The following is a 26,301-nucleotide window of genomic DNA, read 5'->3' as shown; positions in this document are numbered from 1 at the left end:
AAAAGTGATCCAAAAAAAAAAAAGTGATCCAAAATATCCAAAGTATGTTGTCCAAAATATGATAAAAAAAATTATTATTTTTTTAAAAAGTCATACTGCATGACTGCATAATGCATGTTGTCCAAAAAGTGACCCAAAACTCATTTTAGTATAGTGTATAGCCAGGGCGACGCGGCTAAGTTTGATGTTTTGCCGTGACACAAGAAGTTGATGTTTAAGGTCAAACGATGCTCCAAACCTCATGAAACTTTGCACATGCGTCAGGCACCAACTTTCATGAGTTTTTGAAGTTGTTAAAACTGTCGAAAAAAGGCTCTTTTTTTTTTTTTAAAAGAAGAATTAAGGAACGAGATCGAGATCGGGAATATGCTGCACGTCGGGAAGCCGGCGGCCCCCGACCCGCTGGATCATATGAGCATATCACTGCTTGCAGTTTTAATTTACAAGATGGTATTCGAGTAAAAGCAACATTAATGGCAGATCTAAATTCTGATGGTTGCAAGAAAATAAACGCCAACGGGATCATTAGGTCAAATAAACCTTTTCCATATAACGGGCTACTTTTAATGCCTGACATGAGTCAGTGCAGATTTCAAAATTTAATTTCCATGAATGAAAAAAATAACAGTAAATAGAAGAATCTAGGCTTTCAATCTGTGTAAAGTTTTAGAACAGGTTTACATGTTTTATATGAATTTAATGACACACACAATATATGTAAACAATTCCATAAAAATTTCTTCATGAAATACTATGTGTATCCGCACTCTGCTCCCCCACAGTAAGGCAACTAGTCACAATGTATTTGATCCAATTAGCTACCAAATTGATTGTTTTTATTTATATATTTATATATATTTTACACATTTACATGATGGGACGTACTGACCAAAGAGGACACAATGCTTGAAAAAAAACTCCCAACAAACTGGTTAATATTAATACCCTGTCACAAAAACTGTGTAAGGTTTAAAAAATATTCACATGAAAAGTACAAAAGATACATTTGCTTCAAAATGTAAATTACAATGTTTAATTTTCCAAACCCTTCAGCACACTCGTTAGTTAGCAGTTCCTTCGTTGTCGTCACCTTAACTTCTAGATAAAAACAGAGTCTTGCTTCAGCGACATTTGAAGGCTCATGGACACGCTTTGTGTAGATGTTTACAAGCCACAGGCCCCATTTTCTTTTGGTTTATGATTCCTCTGCTCAGTGTCTTTAAAAGACAGTTTAAAAGAACCAAACATCCATTTACTTTTTCACCATTGAGCTGTTTCCAGTCAAAAAGTTGAATACGATTTAAAAAACAATTTGACGTAGGAGATTAAACACGCCGCCATAAACCACCAGACCCCGACCAATGTCGGTACTCAGTACTGGTTTTAGTACGACTGAATGGTTTTCTATCAAAATAACAGTGTCAAAGAACAAAAACCAACGAGAGAAAGGACATACGGTTTCAAAAGGAGGACGGCAGGTGGGTCAGCACGTCAGTAGTGTGCAGGTTACATGAGACATCTAAAATTAACGATTCATAAAATCACAACAGTGTAAACACCAGAACATTTTTTTTATGATTGCATATCGGGTCTATGTTGTGGTTTTATAATGACCGCAAATACATCACATTCTTACATGAAGAGGGAACATCTGTGAGTTCTGCTATAACATTGTTATGGTCTGGTAAAAATATGCAGTATCTCCAGCAGAACTCATGTTGAAGTTGCTGTTGTTGTTTATTTCCGAAATGGCTGATATCAACCCTGAATGCATAAATTCTGACAACTAATGCGATGTAACTTTTGGACATTTTTAGGATTCAGTGAAGCTATTGGGTAATATAAAGAAATTATTGTTGCAACTTTACAGTTCGATTGATGAATTACAAACTCTTCCACAGGCTGACAAAATTATACATATATAAATGTTGTCAAACTTTTTCAAAATACAACAGGATCAATGTAAAAATGAATTTGAGCTGTTTTTCCTAATAATTAGTCTTTGGGGAGATACAAGGTCTTCACCTGACAGCAACAATACTTAGGAAGGGTTTCATTCAAAAACACTATATTTTATGTACTCTACATCCATTGTAATATTAACATATAAAAAAAAGTTATAGGAATTTTATCACTCAAAACTTCAAAACATTTTCATTCTAAATAATGTTAGTGTACAAAAGTATTAAAATAAAATCCTGACATGTTTTTATAAAAAACAAAAACACATCTTTTACGCAAGAAATTGTAATCTAAAATTAGGCATATATTTTTTTTTAGATCTTATTTGGGAACAAAACTCTTCAAAACCCGTATGAGAACATCAAAACAGAAGACTTTCAAAGTAAAATTCACTGGGGCGGGGGAGTTGTACACATTTAAACAAACATCTGAGCTCTCCCACTGATGACACACTCCTTGGACAATTTATACAACTCAGAGAGGTTTGTCTTTAAAAATGCTCCATGTTGAAACTCAGTAGTAGCTTTATGCAGCTGGATGACAAGATGCACAAGAGGACACGAGAAAATCGTGTCACCGACTCTTTTCAAGACCTGTCCAGGATTACAAGCTGCGGCGAGGTTTCTTCTCAAACCTGTTACAACATCGTCGATGGGGATGCGTGAGCTGGGAGAGTGCTGATTTTCCAACGAGGACATGGGGGTCAGACAATGGCTCCATTGACTCAGTTTTGACCTCCCCCGGCCCAACACCAGTTAACATGAAAAAAACGGCCTACAAAAAAAAACGCTGTTGATTATTAACTGGGATGCCAGTGTGTTCTCGCCGAGTGGAATTTGAGCCATGCATTGATTATCCAAACGGAGCAGAGCGAAGAATCACACTCAGCTCCAGTGTCCAGTGGATTGCTCACTTTTACACAAAAACACAAACAGCAGAGCTGCTTCTTGTTTCATAGAGAAATCTTTGTCTGTATACACATACCTGCAAATTCTTCACTTCTCGTGGAATATATTTACTATTAGCTTGAAGTGCTTTCTTGCACACTGAAAAGCCACCAAACCCAAAAGGCTCAGTGATAACACAAGTTTGGAGGCCATATACAGTATCCTAACATGTAGTGCATTGTGCATGATTTAAACGCAAGTAATTCTCCCTACTTATGAGGAAAACCTGACAATCCCCGAAAGGTTTGCATGAACTTTTTCACTATTTTTTTTTTTACAGCAAAAATATATATTTTTTAATATTTTTGCAGCTTAAAAGGTCAACTAGTACCTTTTTTTTTTTTTTTTTTACTGATTTCTTGTACCACAAAGCAGCCGCAGCCACAGACACTAAGGACCACATACATCAGTGCGGCACAATGCCGCTGTCTTCTCCATACAGGATGCCTTTCTTTCAGGGAGCATGTCGACTGGCCAGATGGGCTGCAGGGCCTCCTCTGTCCAAAACAAAATGGCTTTGAGAGGACTGAAGACCCCCATCAGGTCCGGGAGAAAGTGACCAGAATACTAAACACCGTCTTCTCTTCATTGCATATCATGGCTCACTTCGTCCAAGTACTAGTTGTGTTTTTTTCTTATTTTAACTGGGTTGAGTGGCATCTCCATGCAGACACTGAAGGAAATACCGCCCCCAAAAAAAAAAAAAAAAAAAAAAAAAAAGAAGCTTCACATGTATAGGAAAACAACCACAGAAACTGAACAAAAGAAAATGACCTAAAAATAAAAATCAGCATTCATTATTCCAGTCAAATAATTCTGGTAATCAGACTCTGCTTGTACCGCGATGGGTTGTTGACAAATGTGAGCTCCTTTGCTTCCTACGGAGTTATTTACAGAGACTGAGTAAACTTCTTTTTGGCACTTAACAGTCACAGATTGTTGAGAGGAAGACCTGAATACAAATGATGCCACTGACACCACATTAATGCTACACTGTGTTGAGTCTCTGCGCGTCACGGCTGGGTGATATGGTGACTTATGACGGACAATCTCGAACGGTTTGGACTCGAGAGAGAGAATTCAGTACCACAAACACCCAGCTCATTCCTGTCACATCAATCTTCATCTTCCCTTTCTCTCATTTCCCTCAGGAGAGCACAATCTGTGACCCCTCTTCAGTTCCTTGTCGCTCTCCTCAGGTATGCCCACTCCAGGTGTCTGCGAGTCCCAGATACTCTGGGTTTTCTGCAGTGGAGGTCACGAACCCGTTCACGTGCCTCGTAACTCCTCCGTCGCTCTCCAGTCCTGCAAGGCCGTCCACCGCCGCGGCCCCGGTCGCGACCTTGGCTTTGGCCACAAGGTCCAGGTAGTACGGGTTGTCAAAAGCTGGAGAGGTGGAGCTCGCGGCGCTCACAGGGACCAAGTATCCCGGGTTTTCCACGCTGTGCCCAGAGCTCAGGCCGTTAGGGAGCCGTCGGTCCACCCTGGAGCCTTTACGAGGCAGCGTGCTGGGCCGCTCGGCGATCCCTGGCCTGAGATCCCGAATCTCCTGGTTGACGTACTCTGAGAGGAAGGACAAAGAAAGACTGTCAGAACAAAACTCTCTGAGATGTAGTTCCTCTCTACAAATATAGAGGAAGTCACCCACTCACCTGGCAAGGCATGATTATGATTGTAGCCGTGATTCCGCCTGGGCAGTGAGTTATGAAGGTGATGAGGATGATGAAAGCCATTCGGCCCGTCAGTCTCCAGGTCACCTTGGCTCCCGTTGGAGTAAGTGGGGTCTTTGCAGTATCGCCCGGGGCTGGCCGGGGGCAGCGAGTGGTCGTCTGGAGCTCCATCCAGGAAGACCGAGTCCGACTGGCCTCCAGCTGAGGGGCTGCGAGCCAGCGTTGGGTACTGAGGCCACAGACCGTTAGAGGTGCTGGCTCCTAACGGTAAGGTGGGGTATTGGCTGCGACCGAGAGTACTCAGGGAGGAGTAGATGCTCCGAGGGCCACCAGCGATGGAGGGGTCAATATCTAAACCCAGGTCTCTGCTCTGCTGGACAGAAAGATGACATTAACATTTTTCAGACACAGAGGATGACAGAAATGGCTTTTTGTTAAAACTGACATCAGAAATTATATTACCCATAACATGTACCCATAATCAATTGCATGTATCACTGCAGAAGTCTGTGGGGTTACTATTAAAAAAGTTATGTTGCATAATAAACAGTTATAATATTGCTATAAATTAACAGTTGAAAGATCGCATACCCTGAAAAAAAGATCAATCAGAGGGCCTTTCAACACAGATAATCAGTCAGAGTAAAAATGAATTATGCAGAAGGAGATAAATAAGAAAGCCACTGTTCCCCCTCACTGACCCTGTATGACTGGTGTCTGGACGGCCCGTTGGCCTGGGGTTCGTCTTCCTTAGTCCTGGGGAAGAGGTTTGGCTGAGGCACCAGATACTCCTCAGCGTCCATCATTTCCCCGACATTGTCCCCCTCCTCCAGAAGCATGCGGTAAAACCTGCTGTCCACTGGGCTGCACAGGCTCATCTGGTCATCGTCCTGATGGACAGCAAGAGAACAACATGGATCAAAAAACAAAGTAAGAATGTATCAAGTCTGTATTTATCCTGATGGCTGTAATGTTGCTCTTTTATAAGTGTAAAAGTAGCAGTTTAAGACAAATATTATAACCCTGTAAGCACAGTCACACAAAAGGAAAACATTTGCAGTATGAATCATACGTACACATACCTGAATAACTACATAGCGAGGCGGGTCTCTGGCCATGGCACTAAAATCGCAGACCAGATCTTTGAATTTTGGCCTGTTCTCTGGATCAATCTGCCAACCTGAAGCCAAACATAAAATCAAAATGTCAATCAAGCATTTTTTTATTTATTTCACTTTATTAATCCCCGAGGGGAAATTTCTTCGCTACAGCAGGGGGGCTCTCAGGGGGGAGCTGCTGCAACAGGCTGCCACTAGCGCGGCGCCAGGTAACCTGACCTGAGGTGCATGTTTTTGGATGATGGGAGGAAGCCGGAGAACCCGGAGAGAACCCACGCAAGCACAGGGAGAACATGCAAACTCCGCACAGAAAGGCCCAGGACCGGATTCGAACCCGGAACCTTTTTGCTGTGAGGCGACAATAACACAAACCCCTACTCCCATACCCTGTTTAAGGACTTTGTCGCCTGAACTTTTATTTCAATGCAACTATGCAACATTTCAGGGACATTCACCAAAGAAGACACCACACGAATAATAGTCAACTTCATGTGCAGTTTGCATATTCACCAGAAAAGTAAATTAGTGAACAGTAGTGGGATGTAACTAAGTACATTTATGTACAGTATGGTACTTAAGTACAATTTACTTGCACTTTACTTGAGTATTTACATTTTCTGCAACTTTATACTTCCCCTCTACTACATTTCAGAGAGAAATATTGTACTTTCTACTCCACTGTATTCAGATCACAGCTTCAGTTATAGCCATTTGCCAGACTTTTACTTGTAATTTAAAAAATGGCATGGTAGTATGTCTCCTTTAACTTGAGTAAAAGATCTGAATACTCCTTCTACCACTGTTATTGAATTTCCTAAACCTTGAGACAAAATGTAAAATGAGTGCTGCAGTGAGAACCACTGACATTTGACCATGATCAGGTAGACATCGAGGGTACAGATGAGAGGCTGGGGAAGCCTTTCGCCTCCTTCCAGAACGTCTGGGATTTCCCTTGCTGGGATCGTGTCGTACGGCTTTAAACCGAATGTCATCAGCTCCCAAACCGTCACGCCTGAGAGTGAAATGACAACAGCACAAGGTTTACCCTAAAATAAGATGTCTATCACACTACAGCCAACAATTAATGTAATTATGACTGGAATAAAACAATGCAATAGAGAAAATCAGTGAGTCAGCATTCAAAACTAAACACCAATTTTTTTTTTTTACTATTAGTTCAATTCATATTTATATAATTTCCAGTGCTCAGTGATACTGACCGTAGCTCCAGACGTCACTCTGATGAGTGAACCTCCTGTGCAGAATAGACTCCAGGGCCATCCATTTAATCGGCACCTAGAAATACAGATTTTCTTTTTTAGGTAAATAAATCATGGTGAACTCTCCAGACCAGAGGCTTCTACATCCAGAGCCTCATCTCACCTTCCCTCCGTCAGCGTGATACTCAGTCTCGTCTATGTCAAGCAGCCGAGCCAGACCAAAGTCAGTGATCTTCACGTGGTTCGGGTTCTTCACCAGAACGTTGCGGGCGGCTAAATCTCTGTGGACCAGCCGGACCTCTTCCAGATAACTCATACCCTACACCAAGACACACACACATACACACAGATCCATCACCCACAAATATACAAACTGGCGCCCCATCAAGAAAATAAGATGAGAGAGGAATCAACAGCAACTTTAAGACACTGCTGCGAGAAAAAAATGACACCTCTACGCCTGCGAACAGTATCAAAAGCAACAAAAAGATAGTATGTTTATGTTTTTTTTTTATGTACCTTGGCAATCTGGACACACCAGTTGAGGAGGAACTGCGAGCCGATGCGGTCCTTGTTCTCCCTGACGTAGTCCAGGAGGCAACCGTACGGCATCAGCTGAGTGACAAGCTGCACTGTGGAGGTCAGACAAATCCCCAGGAGACGGCACACATAGGGGCTGGCGACTCCCGCCATCACATAGGCCTCCTGGGAGAGGATGAGAGAGAGAGAGCTGTAAACCGTGAATTCTATTTATGTGCACTACAATAGTGTTTGTTGGTTTGTGTATCTGGTTTGTACTCACGTCAAGGATTTCTTTATTGGCCTTTGGTGATGTGTTCTCTCGCAATACCTTAATGGCCACTGGTATTTTCACATTTTCTCCATCAGGAGCCCACACTCCCTAAAGCAGTGATCAAAACTATTAAAATCTCACCAAACTCATACATTTAGATGTTCCAGTCATAACAAACACAGTAGTAGAACATCTTTGTCACGATCAGTTTTCTAGATTCTGTCTGGCGCACCTTGTAAACAGTACCGAAGGCGCCTGCCCCAAGAACCCGGAGTTTTTTCAACTCCGTCTCTTTCAGGATTCTCATCTGAGCTTGATTGGGTGAAGCGCCGCTCGGTGTTAAAGGCTCCACCAGCTGCACACATGAAGGAGGCAGTTGACAGATTACTTCCTCGTAGACTACACCGCAGATCGACACACAACCAAAGCTGCTACTCGAATTCCTCATCATTGCCAGCGCTCACCTCGTGCTCCTGCAGGATCCTCCTCATTGTCTCCTTCCTCTTCAGCTTTTTCTGTCTCCTCAGGTAGAAGACGAGCAGAGCCAGCAGGATGAAGAAGAGGACCACTCCACCCACAGCAGCCGCGATGGTCGTACCCGGTCTGCACAGAAAGAAACAGTTCAGCTCAACTCCCAGAATCCTGGTTGAATTTGAAGCAGCTTCCAGAAAGGAAATTGTAACTGAAAACAAAATAACTCGCGCAGACAAACACTGCTTTATTTTTTGTGCCTAAACAGTTGAAGGGGCTCACCCCGTCCTGGTATCGATGGGGCAGCCTCTCTCATCCATCACAGTGCAGCTGAAACAGAGAAACACTGCTTGTCAAATCGTTCTTAATCAGTGTGCTTGTGTTTGTGGGTTCGGACATGTGGCTTCACTCACGACAGTGTGCAGTTGGTGTTGCAGGGCAGACAGTGTCCCGTGGCATTGCTGTATTTCCACACAGTGTGCTGGTCCTCCTTCACACCACTTGGACAGTGATCCACGCAAAACTCGCCGTCCTGGAAGTTACGACACTCTGTGCAATCGTCTGCACCCTGGAGACACGCAGAGAGGAATATTTAAGGATATTTAGACAAAACCTTTGTCACACATTCACACATTGAAGACTACAGGAATATGATTTAGAGTTCATTTGATAGTTTTTATACCACAGACAGGCAGGAAGTGTGGAGAAACACAATGGAGGATGACATGTAAATGTCTTCAGCCATTAAAGCACGAGAGCACAGGGACGACCCCAGCTCACTATTTCTGGCTTTTAATCAATGTATTTGATTAATGAAACATCATAAAATGCCAGTCGCAATTTGCGACAGCCCTGCGTGAATCTAAATTTTATTGAACCAAAACTACAACACCTAAAGGAATTAAATTTTGCAATATTAAACAGACAAATGCGAGACATGGCTGTTTAGTTGATAAATAATGATTAGTGTTGATTGATTTTCTGTCACTTGAGGAGTTGATTTTAGGTTAGGAACCTTTATAATCATTTCTGTAATGATTACCGATGAATGAGGAGTAATATTGTATGAACTGAGTGTACAGGTGATGTTGAAATACTGATGCTGATTTTGGATGAATCCATTTGTCCTAAAAATGCAGTGTTACCTTTTTAAATACAACTTGTTAAATGAGGCATTTTCAGACTTTATTTGAAATAAAACCCTCCAAATAATAATGTTCAGAAACACTTTAATATGCCAGCGAGGCTTACCGGTCCATGGCAGGAAGCAGAGCCATTGAGAGGTCGACACTCTGCGTGACAGGCAACGCACACAGCTCCATCTGTGTATTCACGCACATCACTGCAACACAAACACAAGGCGCGCGTAACATAACATCCCATAACGCAGTCTGGCATTTGTTGGGTGCATTTATCTGAAGCACCTGACGCTGCCAGAAGGAGACACATTTTTAGAAACGGGGCCTCAACTGTAAATAACCCGATGAGCTCCAAAGGATAACTTGTTCTCTGCACCACACAGGGCAGGACAACAACGTATGGTATTGTTTGTCATCTGTCAGCATATGTATTCTTTTTAAATGTTATTATGGTATACATTTTGTTATTAGCAAAATGCAAGATTTCTTATTTAAACCACTAAAAAAAAATGAACTTAAATCATCAAAAGAATGTGAACAATCAAAAGTTAATAAGACATCTGTATTGCACTCCATTGACTGCTACTAAAGTTAGCATGCTAACTGTGTATATGTATATATATATATATATATATATATATAACATGTTATCGTATGCACTTTGTTTCATGCAATTTAAGACAGGAGGGACACAGTTTATTGCACTGAACATCAATTTGATTATTGTGATTTTAAATACATCTGCGTTATATGTTATTTTAACATACATATTTATGAGCAGAGAAAATCATCACGTGTATTTGATTTGTCAGTAGCCTGCCATTCCTTTAGGGCACACTTCAATTTAAAAGCTTTCCGATTGATTGACTTGGGAATCAATGTTGGGAATACTTTGACAGTGACTGCCGGTCCAGTCAGCCCACTTTATTTTCTGGAGAACTTGTTTGGGGATGATCACATGCAATATACCGTATAATTAGGGACATTATCAGTTGTTTTTTTTGTTTTTTTATTGATTTACTGAGGCAAGTCCAACACAAACAAGCACACCATCTTACCCCTGATCAATGTCACACTGCTCTACACACTCTGTGCCACGCTGGAAATGTTTGCAGGACACGCACTGGTTGGGCCCCGGACCCCAACAGCCCCCCTCACACAGCAAGTGACAAACACTCCCCTCTGCTTCTGAAAACACATACAGACGCAACGGAGCATGAAGTACACTATTTTCTGATGTCTGCTTCTCTGTGAACAGCTAACAGGACTCACTAACATTTAAGACAATCGTGTTCTTGACTTCATTTTACATATCAATTTGTGAGCGCTAAAGCTGCTAAAGTTTGAATGTCTTTCACTGACAAATGTTTGAAAAATCTCAAAAGCACAAAGAAACCGTGCAGACAAGCACTTTTATCATCCACTGCAAATATTTATGATGCAGTAACACCCGTGGATGTTGATTAAAAAAGTGTTTCCTGCAGTGTCCCTGCAGCTGGATTTCAATCCGCAATGTGACAAGTTCCAGTTTAAAGTGCAGCTCAGTAACATTAATGTGTCTTGTCATTGCTCTGTTCTGCATACATTATGTGGTGTGTTAACTTACCACAGAATTGGGGGTCCTGGTTGTGGCTGACGATGCGGTGGGGACCCTGTGTGGGATGGAGGAGAGTCTCCCAGGGCAGTGAATTGGTGTAGCACAACTGGGAATTGTTGTACAACAAGACCAAACCTCCACTGACGCTGCGTAGTGAACGCAACCCAAGAGACTGGATGTGCAGGTTCTGGATGGCCAGAGAAAACACACCCCTAAAACAAAGGAGGAGAGAGGCTGTGGTTATTTTCCTGATTGTGTCCATTTATGATTGTTATTTTCATCTTCTTAAGATGTAAAAAGATACAAATGAAGCTTTAAAAATAAATAACAATACAAGCAACAAGAATGAAACAAAAACAGCAAGATAAACACTTAAATTTTTTTTTAAAAAGAACTGACACTGCTCTAATTACACAAACAATAATGTCAGACATCATCGTAAAACAATCTCACACTCGTCACTGTGACCTAGTTTCAGCTACAATACTCGCGTAACTCTCATAGACTGTGGCTGACATGAGCTGCAGGTCGAAGCAGCAGCGCTGGCTAATAATTAGCATTTATTACCATGAAAGTGAACAGAGTGCTTCAACTGAACCAGAGACACTGAGCACAAACAAAGACCCAGTGTTGGTGGACGGACATCAACACAGTGGCATGCGGTGACGCACCGCGCAGAAAGAAAACGATACAACACTTGGAACGTGTTTATTTTATTTATATGAATATAGATATATTTTGCACCACATGAAGGAAAGCTTTCCAAGGTGTGAACCACATGAATATGTAGACAGTCTAGTTGGTATATAAAACTTACTTTGTTTTTTGTTTTTTTAATAATGATCTTATTATCAATTTTTCTCTAAATGATTTTCTGAGTAATTATAGAATTTATTTATCTGTCCTTTTTTTCCCCGACACGAGTTCTTGGGGCACAGTTATGTTATGCGAAGAAAAATATAGGCTTAATGTTTGTTTCCTGCTAGTTTATAGCTTGATTGATGATAAAGGTGATAATAAAATCACAAACAATGTAAATCATTATGGAAAAGCACAGCGAGTCTGGTTCTAGTTAAAAACCACAATGCTACAAGACAGGAAGGTTAATATGCACACAAGATAAATACTGGTGATCAACAAACATGCAAACTGACACTTTAAAACTCTTACTTGTAGAGCATCCTGCCTCTGATCACCTTCAGGTTCTCAAACACACTGACGTCAGTCCACTCCTCTGGCCAGGCCTCCATGTACAAATAACCTGCAAATCCAATTCAGACAATCGGATACAGAAAACACCCAAGCGAAGCAGACTTCTGTGTGGTGGTAAAATGGAGAATTATACTGAATAGGCGAAATTTATTTGCATCAAAAAAATAGTTTTCCTGGTTAAAGCTTACAGCAGGTTTAACAAACACCTCAGTACCTGTAATCTCCTCCAGATTCTTGAAGGCACTCAGCTGCTCCAAAGTCAAGCCAGATGTGTTGGTCACAGAGTCCCTGGACAATGATAATGCAATATTTGAGTAAAACGTATGAAGAGATGAAAAGTCTGTTTGATTATTGTTGACAATTACTTGACTGAAGAGTTTGATTTCAGTGTTATACTCTATATTGATATATTTTTATCATTTTTGCTGGGATGTTGTAAGAATTGTCTCTATGTATGTGTCCACACAAAAAACTGTCCGTCTGATCTTGTGTCAAGAATACACAGATACTTTCCTCTGGAGCTAGTTACTATAAACAACGGTCTGTACGTTTTCATACTGTTTGTAAGTCTTTGTGAACAAACTCTAAGAAAAAATGTCTAAACATGTAAACAAAATGTGCAGATTCAAGTGTGTGGAACTTCATTTTCATTTCCTCAAACAACATTATTGATAAAATCTGTATTCTCTCCCAAAATCTGCTGTGATGCAGGTTAGCCAAGAGATATTTTTCCTCATATTTCACAACACAAACAAAATCCGACACTCACTGTGAGCAGTTGGCACAAACTGTAGAAAATAACTGATCAAGATTTGTCATCTCAGATTAAGTTGACGGAGCCACTAACTGACAGTATTACATTGGTGGATCTGGGATACAGTTATTAACTCTTCACTGTGGATGCATTATGTGTAAATATTTCTCTAAAACATTTAAATTAGATTGTCTTTATGGTAATAACACAAATTAGTTTTTCTCTGTTGACACAAAGACCTCGTTAAAAAAAAAATACATTCTGGGTTTTAAGCACATTTGAGTGCATCGACGGGGTTTAAGTTTTGGTAACAACTTGTTGCTCCACTTTCACAAAGATGTGTGAACATAATGTTGCTGTAAACTCAAATATTGAAGTGCTGAATGGGACGGATGTGGCTCTGTGGCAACTCTAAGTCTTGGGTGTCAAGCTGCTTGTTGCGTTTATTAAAGTTCGCTGGCTTGTTGGGTTTAAACCGAGTTAACTATTTTATTCAGTCATTGTTAATGATTTTAAAAACAATATGTCTCGAATAAATGTACTGTAGGTTCTATATTTTCTTGTATAGTTTCTATACTTGTCTCTTACCTTGCAAAGCTCTGCGGAAGGAAGGCCAAACTACCAAAAATCTTCTTGCACTTGTTGAACTGCTCCACATTAAAAGATGTTACCATGGTGACGCCATGGTTGTCCATGACACCCAGGTTGTGCATACCCAAACCGTAACACACTACAATCACAAAAATGACAACACATTTTAACCAGTTTATCTTAAATCCAGAGATTAAACTGTATTTACAAAAGAGGATCAGCATCCCCTCACATGAACAGGAATATAGAGTGGTGCATCACATTTAACAACGATGGTAGAAAGTGGCCGAGAATTATAATGGATCAATAAACCTAACACTAGTTATTCTTAGTAACTACCCTAAGTAAAATCTGGACCACCTCAAATCCAGAACAAAAGTTTAAAAAAAAATGATCCACTTCCAACAAAGCCTGAATGATTCCAAGTTATCTTACAAATCCTTATAAATGAAGGAACAGGTTGGTTCACTCTGCACCACTGTCAACACATCACGTCATCAGTACGTGCATCCGGAACTACAATCATCCATGCTGGGACACCATGTCTACATGAGCAGGATGCAAAACGTAAATCCCTCCAGAACATTTGTTACATAGCAACATATTGTGTAATTGCTTTTCCCCTGTTGGACTTCTAGATAGCTACAGAATACAATCGGTGGTCAGTTTATTAGGTACCCCTTTCTAACGCTAGGTAGAAACCTCATAACCCCATAGAAATACCACCATTTTTTTTTTTTTTTTATCTATCCTAAAAAAGAAACACAAGATGCCAGAGCAGGAGTGGAGGTAACAGGGTCCCCGGCTGTGGAGGGGCAGTTAAAGCATGAGGACAACGAGGAGGAGGTGCAGGTTCAGTGGGCTGGGATGTATGCAAGTGATCCAGAAAGTGCAATCTGTTGCTCAGGTGGGGGATGTCTGCAGAGGCAGTGACTGTCTGCTTTTCCACTGCCCTCGTGAGGTGTTGTTTAAGGAGCCAGTAGAGCTCCTTTCAATATGTTTATTTCCATGTACAATAGCCCATCACATCCCAACGGGACTTTATTAGATCCAGATCTGGTGACTGTGGAGACACTGAAGTCACTGTTGTGCTGGTGGAAGCCGCCCGATAGGACGTGTGTTTTGGGACATGGCGCAGAGGACAGGTGGACTGGACTGTGCACATGATCTGCACAGACACTCAGGTAGGCTGTGGCATTAAACTGTCATTCAGCTGGTATCAAAAGGTCCAAAGTGTGTGAAGAAAATCTTCCCCACACCGTTACACCGCTACAACCAGCCTGACACAAAGCACTGTGGATTCATGTTGTTGACCCTCATGACAGGAGTAAAACCTGGTGTGGTTCTTTACTGCTCTAGCACATCCATGTCACGGTTCACTCGCCTTAGATGTCAGCCATTCTCCTCTGACCTCTATCATATAACAACGAGTACACTTCCTGACCATGTTCTACGTGCTTTTATACAACGAGTTGCTGCCACAAAAATATTTGATGAGGTGTCTGCATTAATAAGCAGGTGCACAGGTAAACTTAATAAAGCTATTGATTTGACATTTTGTCCTCCAGCAGTAATTTCTGTGTGTTTTGATAACGCTGATAATGGCTTATACCTGAAACACATACATTTTTTTGCCCACAATACACTGGAATGTATTGATCTCTGAGTGACTGTACTCTGTCCTTTTTTTTTTTCAAACCTAATTCAGCCAGCACTGAGTTTACAGTATCTAAGCAATGTACTGTGTCCAAATGCAAATGTGCCCACGCAGAAAACGCACATATATATAACACACACAGACCCCTCACCTTTGGGACAGTCTCCTTCACACTTTTCACACTTCTGTGTCTCGACTCCGTCAGGTTGGGTGATGATAACTTCCTGGTTGGCTCGGGGACAAACCAAAGTACAAGCCACCTCCATAGCCAGATAGTTATCTACAGAGAGTGGTGGGCGGCGGGGGAGGAGTAGGAAAAAGAAAAATTAATTTGGCATTCTGAAATCCCTGAATCTCTGGAGTGTTTGTGGAAATCGAGGTAAGGTGTCCTAAAGCTGCACAACGGCCACAAGCTGAGCACTGTGTTGTAGTTTTCTTGGATATACAGTCATTTTCTTTAAAGTTCTTACAGGGACACGTCTTGACACAAGTGGCTCCGAAGTTGAACTTTTTGTTGGGGTTGGGTTTGGTCTGAAAGGTGACGGGGTCGTAGATGGTTGGTGGAGGACAGTTCTCCTTACACACACCGCTGTCGTTGAAGTGACGACACGCCTGGAGAAAACAGAAAGGAGGAAAGATGTTGAGGACTAAAAGACTGACAACATGATATCACATTGCAGATTACAGATAACACAGCAAGTATCGGATAAATGTGTCCGTTACCAAACAGTCGGAGTCTTTGGGTCCGGTGCATCCAGCAGCACACTGCATGTGGCAGCAGTCGTTGGGCAGAGGGCCTTTACATCGCTGGCAGCCAGACGCACATTTAATTCTGGTCACTTTGAATGAAAATGTCAAAAGTCAACATTTTCTTGTTCTGAACTTTTTACAAGGAAATAGTGTCACTGCCATGTTGTGCACATGACTTTAACTCACAGCTTTGGCAGTCCTGTGCAGTTTCTCCCCAGCAGTTTTTTCCACATACAGAGGAACAATTCGGACCTGTTCCAGACGAAACCCAGCAACGACAAGTAAGGAAAGCTGAGCCCACAGTGTTACAATTGAACAAGAGAGAAACACGACTCAGAGTTTACAGCTATGCTACCATCTCTGCGGTTCTATAAGGCACCACCAGAACTGATTGTTGGATGATTGAACACCGAGATGGGGGAGCTGCCTCCCAACAATTTCTGTAACTTTTGAAATTAACATTTACGCCACTTTATGTAGAGATTTGCCAGGTGTGCAAAGGTGAGAGAAAAAAAAGCAGGTTTTAAACTTAAATTCTTCTTTAGTGACACACCTATTTCTGGGACTTTTTGTGTTTGGATGACCAAGTGCAAAAATATCAATTACTCTTTCTGGCTATCAATAACATATCCCAGTGGACACTGCCTGAAAATGTGTGACCTTTATGATAAGCCCTAAATGATCTCCCATACTTCATGATGGACGGCTTTTCATTCTACCTTCAGGTCAAATCCAAAAACATAACGTGATAAAACAGGGAGCTTTTACTTTTACACTTTCACTTTTAAAACTTCTTACATTTTTGCTGATAAAACTTACCTGTTTTTACTAAACTACGGTTTTGAATTCAGTACTTTACTTGTAGAGGAGTTTTTACTTATTGTGGAGTTGGTGCTTTTATTTAAGTAAAGGATTTGAATTCTTCTTCCTTGAATGCACAATACACACACTGCAGTGCTTTTTCTTGCTGGCCTCTTGTTTTGTATGCACGATGTCACACTGGAAACAAGTAAAAGCTGTTCTTCTGCACAAACCCAGTGGGATGTTCGCTATTTCAATCAACTGCTCACAATTAGGGGCCCGAGACTGCAGTCGGTGCTGTTTGGCATGGATGTTCTGCTCGTCCAACGTGTCCCTCCAATTTATGTTGTGGGGGTCTGGGAAGCACAGATGGGGGTTCCCCAAAAAACACACCGCACCCAGCAGGATCTCTGCAAAGAAGACAATATGAGAGCAGTTCAGAAACACTCTTATAGGGGCTCTGGAAGCATCCAGTGAACGTGAGCATGTTTGATTTCACTTAAAAGCTTCAATGTTTTTAAGCTGATAGGTGATACTGATCAAATTAATGAACCAAAATAAGTCATACATCCAGTCCAAACCCCAGGCCAGAGCAGTCAGGTCAGACTGGGTTGAAGCAAAATCTCTAAGCCCTGTTTTACTGTGATCTGACCTGTGAGGCTACGAAGCCGGAGCGTCCTGAGTCCCTGACCGGCCAGAGTGTTATCGAGCACAGCCAGCGCAAAGCTGGAGTTGTAGAGCTGACTGCCTCTGATGATCCGGAGGTTGTCCAAAGGCACCAGACTCACTGACACATGGGCAACAAGCACATAACCCTGCACCTCCACGATCTCCTAGTAGAGAGGATATGAAGACACGCACACAAAAAAAGGGATCAGTCTGAGAAACCTGTGAGTAAAAACAGTGCAACTAACCGAGCTAATTAACTGAATGTCATTTCGGTCTTTATTTGTCTGCACTTTCTTTGTTTTATCTGTGTGACGACTTGGTTTCCATTCAAACTATACCTGCAGGAAGGAGAGGTCAGGGTTTCCATGGAGGTGTGTAATCTCCAGGTTGCCATGGACAACCTGGCAGCCTGTGTAGAGCAGTCTCAGGGTCTCGTAGTGTTTTTCCAGGCTGGAGGGCAGGGCCAGCTTCATGTCCGTACCGAGGCAGACTGCAACACGGATAACATGAATACAACTTTATCTGAGCGCACATAGACTGAAACCTTTTAAACAGTAAACATTCAAGCAATTTCATCAATTCTAAGGTTAAATAATTCCTTCCAAAAGCCTTATTCAAAATAATCAACACATAAATTATCTTCGGTTGCAACCTTAAAATCAATGTGAAAATATAAAAGTGACACGCTCACTTGGTAAGCTTTATAATAAGTGATAAAACTAGAACATACCAACAAAGGCTCAATAAAACAATCCTGTAAGTTTAATTTATGAAAGGGACAACCTCATTAGGGGATTATTATTTTTTTTTTTTACTTTGTAAATAAGATCAAAGTCCATTTAAAGTCACTGTCAGCGGCTCCTCGGTTGTCCAGCAAGTGATGACAAATGTGAGGTTTGGATTTAGTCTCCACATAGTTTGACTTGTGTAACTGTTTGCAAGCAACCTTGAGTGGGCACTCTGAAACACAAGCCACACGCACCGCCTCTGTCTGTCTCCGAGCATATATGATATATTTTCCACTGGCAGCAGAGAGCACAGTTTCCCCACTGCGGGTCACACACAGCATTACATTCAGGGTCATGCAGCATTACAATTCACGGGGGCTTTTGCAGACGCATAGCTGTCATGCTTTCACAGGCAGTCACACAGTGGACGGTCCCTCCTCTTCGGAGGTTATAAATGACTTCCTCTGGCTTCCTTCCAGCAGCCCTTCAATAGTCAACCCAGTTTTCTTGATTAAAGCCCCTCACCCTCCCCGTGATAATCTCTGTCCCCTCCTTTTGGAGAAGACAGCCGGCCGGATGGACTCTGATGCATCATCGGATGAACAGGAACTCCTGGCAGGGTGATTTTCATGATTACACTGAGGTTCAGGAGGTGTGTGTTCTTATTGAGTGTGTGCTTCTGCCACGTGTAAAGTTTCCCGGTGATGGCAGAGCACTCACAACTTGAACCATATTAAGGCTCCTGCAGCTCAGCGGAGAAGTATTGGATGATAACGCGTAAATAAAGACCGCATTAAAATGTGACAGCCAGCTACTGTAGCAAATGGGTCTGTGATTAACGGTGTGGCTGCCAAAAATACACACCCAGTCACTGCAGCTTGTGTCAAATAACAAATCAAATGACTAATCACTGAATCCTTCAGTGATGTCATCATGGAAAATAGTTTTACATGTCAAGCCAAGAGCAAAGCTGCGCTCGTATTCTCCAACATTTCAATCAACCTTAATAAGTCGCAATATCTAAACGGAGATAGACTCCCAGAAAGTCACACAAACTACTGCGCACAGGCAACACAGACATCTCAAACTCAGGGGATTAGGTAAATGTACCGTAACAGAAAGCAGAACAGAGCACATTTTCCATTTCTACAAAGTGTGCGTAAAGCCAGTCCTCAGCTTCCTCCTTTTATTCCCTCATTGTTTGCTCTCCAAAAGTCTCTCAGCAAAGTGTGTGTGTGTGTGTGTGTGTGTGTGTGTGTGTGTGTGTGTGTGTGTGTGTGTGTGTGTGTGTGTGTGTGTGTGTGTGTGTGTGTGTGTGTGTGTGTGTGTGTCCTTGTGAGGAGCTGCCCACCCCTCCATCCCCGCAGCCTAAAATACTCTCTCTTTTATCACTCACTTTGCTCAGTCTGCCCACTGTCATGTAACTACCCCGGCCTTCTTCTTCCATATTCACACACTACATCTTTCTGGGTTGACTTATCTAAAAATGTCCCCCCTCTTCCTCTCTGCTCGCCTCTTCATGTTACATTCTCTCAAAGTCTGGGAGTTGTTGCCTTTGGAAAGTGTCCTTTCATAGACACGTGTTTCATTGCATATCTAAAAGATGACATTCACTTTTGTATTTCTACAGTGAGAGGAGATGGGGTGTGCGGGAGGGGGAGGGGAGGAGGGGGTATGTGTCCAGTTCAAAGACACATCGGTGACCCGTGACCTTCCAGTTCATGATCGCCGGGTCAGACAGATCGCCCACGAAACACTGATGACCACCACTGTCATACAAGCATGTATATATGCATGCACACACGCACACACAAACGTAGTACTGCTGGCTTCTGCACCGCATATAATCTAATTTTATCTCTGGAAACTTCCAGTGCTCAAGTGTTTCTGTGGATAACTAAAGCCTCTTCCCTGCATTTGATTCTTTTAATATTTAATCTCTGAATATTTTTTTCTTCTAATCAACATGAATTTATTGTGTTCACATTAAGTGTTCTGACATAAGTATGGAGACAATAGAAAGAGTTTTATTCAGATTTCACAAATATTGATTTATTTTCATTTGAGCCCTGGTCTAAAACAATTTAACCGTAACATGGCCCTCGCTAATTTGAAGCAAGGCCACTATTCATATAGGTTTAGTATTAAGTGTTTATTGGTGTGTGTGACTGCCATTTTGCACATGAAATTAAATACATAGCATCATTGAAGGAGCATTGTGTAAAATGTAGTGGCATTTATTGGTGAGGTTGCAGCCAACTGAACACACCTTACCTCACCCTCCTCTTTTAAGCATATAAGAGAATATTTGGTGTACATGAAACATCCTTAAGGCTCTTTCTAGAGCCAGTGCCTGTTTGTCCCTTCTAGGCTACTGTAGAAACATGTCAGAGCAACATGGCGCACTCTGTAGATATGAACGGCTCATTGTACGGTAACGAAAACACAACAATTCCTGGTTTCAGGTGATTATACACTAATGAAATTATTATGACACGCACATTTCCAACATCGAGCTGCAGACGTGTATGACAGTTTAGGTGTTGTTAAGTGAGAAACAACCGTGTCAGTATGTAAAAACAACTGTCGTACAAACGGGCGCAGGACAATCTCTGCTGGCTTCAAAAGTGATGTCATTTAAACAGGTACAGCTGATGGAAATAATTGTGTAAAGACAATAAAGCGAGCGCTTGAGTAAGAATAGAAAACTCTGCTTCCTGTTTAACCTTCACACACCTGAACATTCACTGTGCGATGTGGGACTGAGTGTTGGATTCTGCTGAAGTTACATGACTCAACCGAGTTCACTCATTCATGACATCGAGAAGGTGATCTAACATCACAATCTCATCCACATTATTTGGTAACTATCAGCTGAGGAAAAGTAATCGTACAGGAATTTGATCATCCAGTCCGTGTTACAACAAACTGAACGTGTCACTGCTGTTAAAGACAGTAAAATTTGCACCTGCTCTCTGTGGAGAGTAGCATCAACTAAGGCACTAATATCTAACATGTAATCAGACACTGGGACTGACAGTGAGTCAATATGGACATCAATATTAAATTCCTTAAAGATGATTATGGGGACTTTCTTTAGTGAGAGCTGAAACTTTAACTGCAACTAACTGCTAGTCATTATTAATCGATCTCAATGTTTTTGATTAATCATTTCTTGTAAAACTTGTCAGACAATACTGAAAAATACCAAGTGAAATGTTGAATTTGTTTGTTTGTTCTGACAAACAATACAAAATCCAAAGATATTACAAAGGTAAAAAAAAAAAAAAAGGAAAATAGAAAATTTGCACATTTAAGAAGTTGGATATTAAAACCATCAAATTGCTTTAGCTTGCCTGATCCTTTTTTCCCTGAAGGCCATATTGAAAAAGTTGAAAAAAAAACAATACCGCTGTTTTCGCTCAGTGCGTTTTATCTCATCTTAATTGCACAAAAGTATTGGTTTGTTCACTGAAATGGAACTTTCTGATGTATATTTATGGTTGAGGCTATTTTTTTTTATTTGGAAACAGTGTGAAGTGACGGTGCGACAAACTTTGAGTCAACGTTAAATCCTTGACGTGGCTGATTACTTATTGATTACGCGTGGTATCTTCTTAGAACGAAAGGTGACCGATTTGATGTTAATCTGGCTTGCAGAGAAGATGTGGCGACTGTAAACTGACAGTGTGCTGACTGTGTTGTACTAATGTGCTGCTTGAGACTGAACAATGGAAACTGAAAGCCAGCTTGAAGCCACACCTGTGTGTGGCAGCGGGCCAGTCAGCACAGGGAGTGTGCATGTGTGCGTTTACCTGTGTGTGCGTATACGGTAAGCAACGCAAACGCAAGGCTACTGCAGGAGTACGACTGAATCCTGGTGGAGGAGCCTGCGGTGTGACACACGAGGACAATTGACGAGAACCTCCAGCGCCCCGCTCTCCTCTAATGGATTAGATCCCTTCAAAGCTCAACGCAAACAGAACAAGCTGATCCAACAGGACTTTCCCTGACAGTTTATTAGTCCTCGGCTTTAACATGTCAGCCCAGAGTCTGCTGCTGTCCTAATCCTTGCAGCCCGTCTTGCATAAACTTCACATTTCCCCCCAACCACCCTGAACACATTCTTTACTCTGTCTTCACTCTGCACCCGAGGAAGACAAAACGGGTATTGCTCAACAGACAAGCAGAACAGGATCTGTGCTGTTCAGGAGCTGCGGACACGAAGTCCTCGCTCATTCGCCGTCATGCACAGACTACAGTCACAAACATCCGAAAACCTCCTGCATGCTCTTCTTCACATTTACCACAGTTTGAAAGCATCTGCAGCTGAATTCAAATGTGGATTGTGTTGTCTTTAAAAGGATTTTATAAAGAGTGCCGACACAAGAGTCTGGATCAGGACACGACAATAAAGTGGATTAAAAAAAAAATAATTTCTTATAAAATCAAAAAACTTAGTTTATGTGTGATGTGTTTCTGCTCATCCCACTGAGCCAATATATTATAAGGTGAAATCATTTTCAGTTGTTATTCTTAAATTCAAGATGTTTTTCTGGGAGAAATCAGATTGACTGTGAGCGGTTTTATTGCCAATATTTAGGTTATATATATATATATATATATATATATATATATATATATATATTTATAAAATTTATTTTTATATATATATATATATTTATATATATAAAAAAAGCTATTTTGATTGGTAGATTAAAATCCAGGTACACTGTCCCAGTTGAAGCTGGATATTTACACTTCTAATTAGAATATGTTTATTTACATAAGTATGACTACCATACTATGACGCATGGAGTTGATCTTTATCAGAATGAAATATATAGTGATGCAAAATATCATCAAAAACACTAAAATAATGCATCTGATTTTGTTTTAGGGTTGCGGTTAACAATTTTGTGACAGAATTTATGTAGCTTGCTCAGATTTGTTATTTTATACAACACAATAAAATGACCAATCTCAGTAACCTGTTATTAGCTAACAGATAGAAAATTAATTGGCAACTATTTTGATCATCAGTTAATCATTTACGTTGTATTTTATAGGAGAAAAAAAAAGGCAAATATTTCTGGTTCCAGTTTCTCAAATGTTAATCTTTTCTGTTTTTATCTTCGACAATACTTCTCAAATGTTTGAACAGCTGGTTCAGCTAAACGAGAAGTATTGAGGTTTGTAAGAGGCACTAATTACTTTTTACTGACATCCTATAGAGCATCGATTGATTAAGAGAAGAAAAAAAATCTGTAAATTAATTAGTTAATGGCCTAATTATTTCACCATGATGTTGAGCTACTAATATGATAAAGGATTACTGAAATCATATCTCGTTTTAACCTTCATTTTTTCATGTGGGAGTTGAGTGAAAGCATATACGAGAGACTGGTCGGATGACAGGTAACAAAAGGTACCAGCTAGACCCGACAATGTCATTACATCTTCAACCTTTTAAATGTTTAAACCACCAAGATGCTCCTCAAATGATAATTGAACCTATATTTATGAATTACTGTCCAGTTCCAACTACCAGAGCATGTGACATTGATATAGGATGTAAACACAACCAACAAGTTCTTCCACTGAAGCACAACTCCTGAGTAGAAATTTGGTCTCTGGATATCTTGTTTATTCTCAACTTGCTGCTGTAAATTATTTTTACACCATCATTTCTTTACCAGTTTGTGTCAATATACTCTAAATGCAGGCTGAAGCTGTCGAAGCACAGAGGAAGGTGTTGAAAGTTTCCTCTGAGGATGGTTGGTGGTCCTTCGATCGACTCAGAGCGAGTTAGATCACTAACATGCAGTCTAGACTGGTGAGTCACGGCTGGCTGAGAGTTAACCTGCCACCGAGGCCGATTCAGCAGAACTTAATCACTGCACAGAGAGAGTTCCACTCAATGGATGCACTGGAGTGCGACGTGGACAAGAACTCTTCGGGTACTAAGGTCATCGAACACACACACATACAAACACAGGGGAGGGCCACAGACAGAGTGTGTGTGTGTGTGTGTGTGTGTGTGTGTGTGTGTGTGTGTGTGTGTGTGTGTGTGTGTGTGTGTGTGTGTGTGTGTGTGTGTGTACGCATAGACAAACAAAATGTCAACAGTCTTACTTTCAGTTCTGAACTATCGTTCTGCCAGTATTACGTGATGCGTTGCTTAACGTCGGGGTTACGAACCTGTCCGAGCACTCGCACTGAACTGATGCTTCAGATCGACACACTGGAGGAAAGTGCACCAACCAGTTCCCACCAACAAAGCAGTCGTATTTGGCAATCACGTCAGCAGTGACTATCGGCTTTGTTTATGTGTGTTTATGTGTGCGTTTGTGTGTGTGTAGTAGTGGTGGTGGTGGCGGCAGGAAACAGTTTGTTCTCATATTTTGGTAGTGAAGAGGACATGAATGAATTATAACTTGTGGAAATTTCCCCCAAAGCCAAAACATGGTACATATTTGTGTTGTGACTCCTTTCAGGCTTTTGATTTTTAAAAAGCGCACGTCAATAAAAAAACTGACATGTAAAGTCGGACTTGTCGATGAAATTCTCAGTTATTGATGTCAGCAGCTTATGCCATTAGCTTGTGTTCATACTGAGGCTTTTAAAACTAGTTGAGCAGGCTCGTTGATATTTTTGATTCCATCTAGAATCGATCTCTATCGGTACTGAAGCCCATATGCAACCACCATTATGGATGCAACCTTTAGGTTTATTTTCTTAATTAATAGACTGTCGTCTATCTTTCTTTTAAGTCTTGAGTATTTATTTTGTCTGATTTACAATCCCAACGGCAAATTAATATTTGATTTTATGTCAGAATAAGCAGAACATTTCAGTCCTGAGCAGCATAACGATCCAATGTTGGTCATTTTTGCTTGAGAATAACTTTAACACTTAATTGAGCATCAAATGGTTCAATGGTTTCAGCTTTAAAATAAAGAAAATAGAAACTAATGTCAAACAATGCAACTTTCTTCTGACGACATTAGATCAAACGTGGAATAAACGTGTCTATTTCAGATTATTGATAGTTTTAAAACCAAATAGGACCGAATATGTTGATTTGTTTCTTGCAGATCTGCACTTGTTTGCACTTTCAGTTAGCTCTTCTTTTACTGGCATGCGCTCAAGCTCCAAGTGTGACAAGTGGCCCTCTAGCAGACAAAGTCCTCTTTAGAGCCAGAAGTGAATAATTGACATCGTCGTGATCCGTGGCGCACAATGCAGTGCCTGTAGTTGTTGGTTTGTTTTTGTTTACGCACACGGCAAAGCAGCGAGAGGTCCGCCTGTGACGCATAAATCAGGTTCTCATATTTCTTACCTGTATGTGTAACTACTGTGATCCAGCAGTGTTTATACGTGCAACAAAACGTGCTTCAGATTGCTACAGTTTGTAGTTTTTGTCCACACAGCTTATGTCGTGTGAGGCTACTTTGTGACAGGTGTGATTTCCCCCCCCCCTATTAGCGCTTCGGAAATCCCAGGAGCCTCAGCAGAGACCGAGAGGAAGCGGGCTGCGGAGTCACGGAGGAATGTAGTCCTGACCACAAAGAAGAGCCTCGAACATTAACTTAAATATAACCGCAGACCACTCTGACATAACCCTGATAAGTGGTGTGCCTATTTTGCAGACAGCAGCGGGGGGTGGGGGGAGGAATTAAAGACGAGAAAAGCTCTCAAAGTTGACCCACCTTCTCTGCCCAACGCGCCCGTCACTCCGAGCAGCACGGCCCCGACAAACACCAAACTTCTCGCCGCCTCCATCTGCTGAGACGCAGCGTCTCTAGTCCATATTGCAAAGTTTGATGTTTTTACTTTTCCCGACGAGGAGTTTCTCTGTTTGGACCTTTCTCCCTCCCCGGGTCAGTTTTTTGCACCGTGTGTGGAATTGTTGTTCGTTGGCTTCCCAATCTCAGTGACTTCCTCCCGTGAATTCCGTGCCTGTTGGTAGTAAAAGCGTGACAGTGCGCAGGAGCAGATGCGCGCTCCCGTGCAGGCCTGAGTGGGGAGTGGCAGGTTGACTCAGCCCGCCCTCACTTCAATCTCGTTTATGTCTGCAGGGCAGTGCTGGCCTAACACCAGTTCATGTCATCAGTATTTAGCTTTCTTTACTTAAATAAGAATACCAAAACAGCAGTGTCAAAAATACTTCATTAAAAGTACCACTTAAGACTCTGGTAAAAAAAAAAAAACTATTTTGT

At 41.4% G+C, this 26,301-nt stretch overlaps 2 protein-coding genes across 2 annotated transcripts in view; one reads left to right on the top strand and one right to left on the bottom strand.

Annotated features, from left to right (window-relative positions):
• The window catches only part of LOC138617029 (elongin-B-like), a 247,018-nt gene that overhangs the window by 184,656 nt on the left and 36,061 nt on the right, over window positions 1-26,301 (top strand). The gene's annotated exons all lie outside the window — the stretch shown is intronic.
• On the bottom strand, window positions 587-26,062 carry erbb2 (erb-b2 receptor tyrosine kinase 2). The gene is made up of 27 exons (XM_069691618.1): window positions 25,792-26,062; window positions 17,690-17,841; window positions 17,335-17,515; window positions 16,952-17,092; window positions 16,068-16,133; window positions 15,855-15,970; window positions 15,602-15,743; window positions 15,283-15,411; window positions 13,472-13,613; window positions 12,344-12,417; window positions 12,088-12,178; window positions 10,927-11,129; window positions 10,379-10,508; window positions 9,433-9,523; window positions 8,595-8,749; window positions 8,464-8,511; window positions 8,175-8,313; window positions 7,943-8,065; window positions 7,720-7,818; window positions 7,437-7,622; window positions 7,081-7,236; window positions 6,918-6,993; window positions 6,563-6,709; window positions 5,662-5,759; window positions 5,281-5,469; window positions 4,562-4,949; window positions 587-4,472 (listed from the first exon to the last, which is right to left on the bottom strand). Exons 1-27 carry the CDS (start codon window positions 25,862-25,864, stop codon window positions 4,105-4,107), a joined length of 3,903 nt encoding a protein of 1,300 aa, XP_069547719.1. The 5' UTR covers window positions 25,865-26,062; the 3' UTR covers window positions 587-4,104.

Source organism: Brachyistius frenatus, unplaced genomic scaffold (assembly GCF_029030835.1).
Source record: "Brachyistius frenatus isolate BFR_SWC_R1_liver_20210118 unplaced genomic scaffold, ASM2903083v1 Contig_11, whole genome shotgun sequence".
In the NCBI taxonomy this organism is placed as follows: domain Eukaryota; kingdom Metazoa; phylum Chordata; class Actinopteri; family Embiotocidae; genus Brachyistius; species Brachyistius frenatus.
This window is presented reverse-complemented; position numbering and strand designations above follow the sequence as displayed.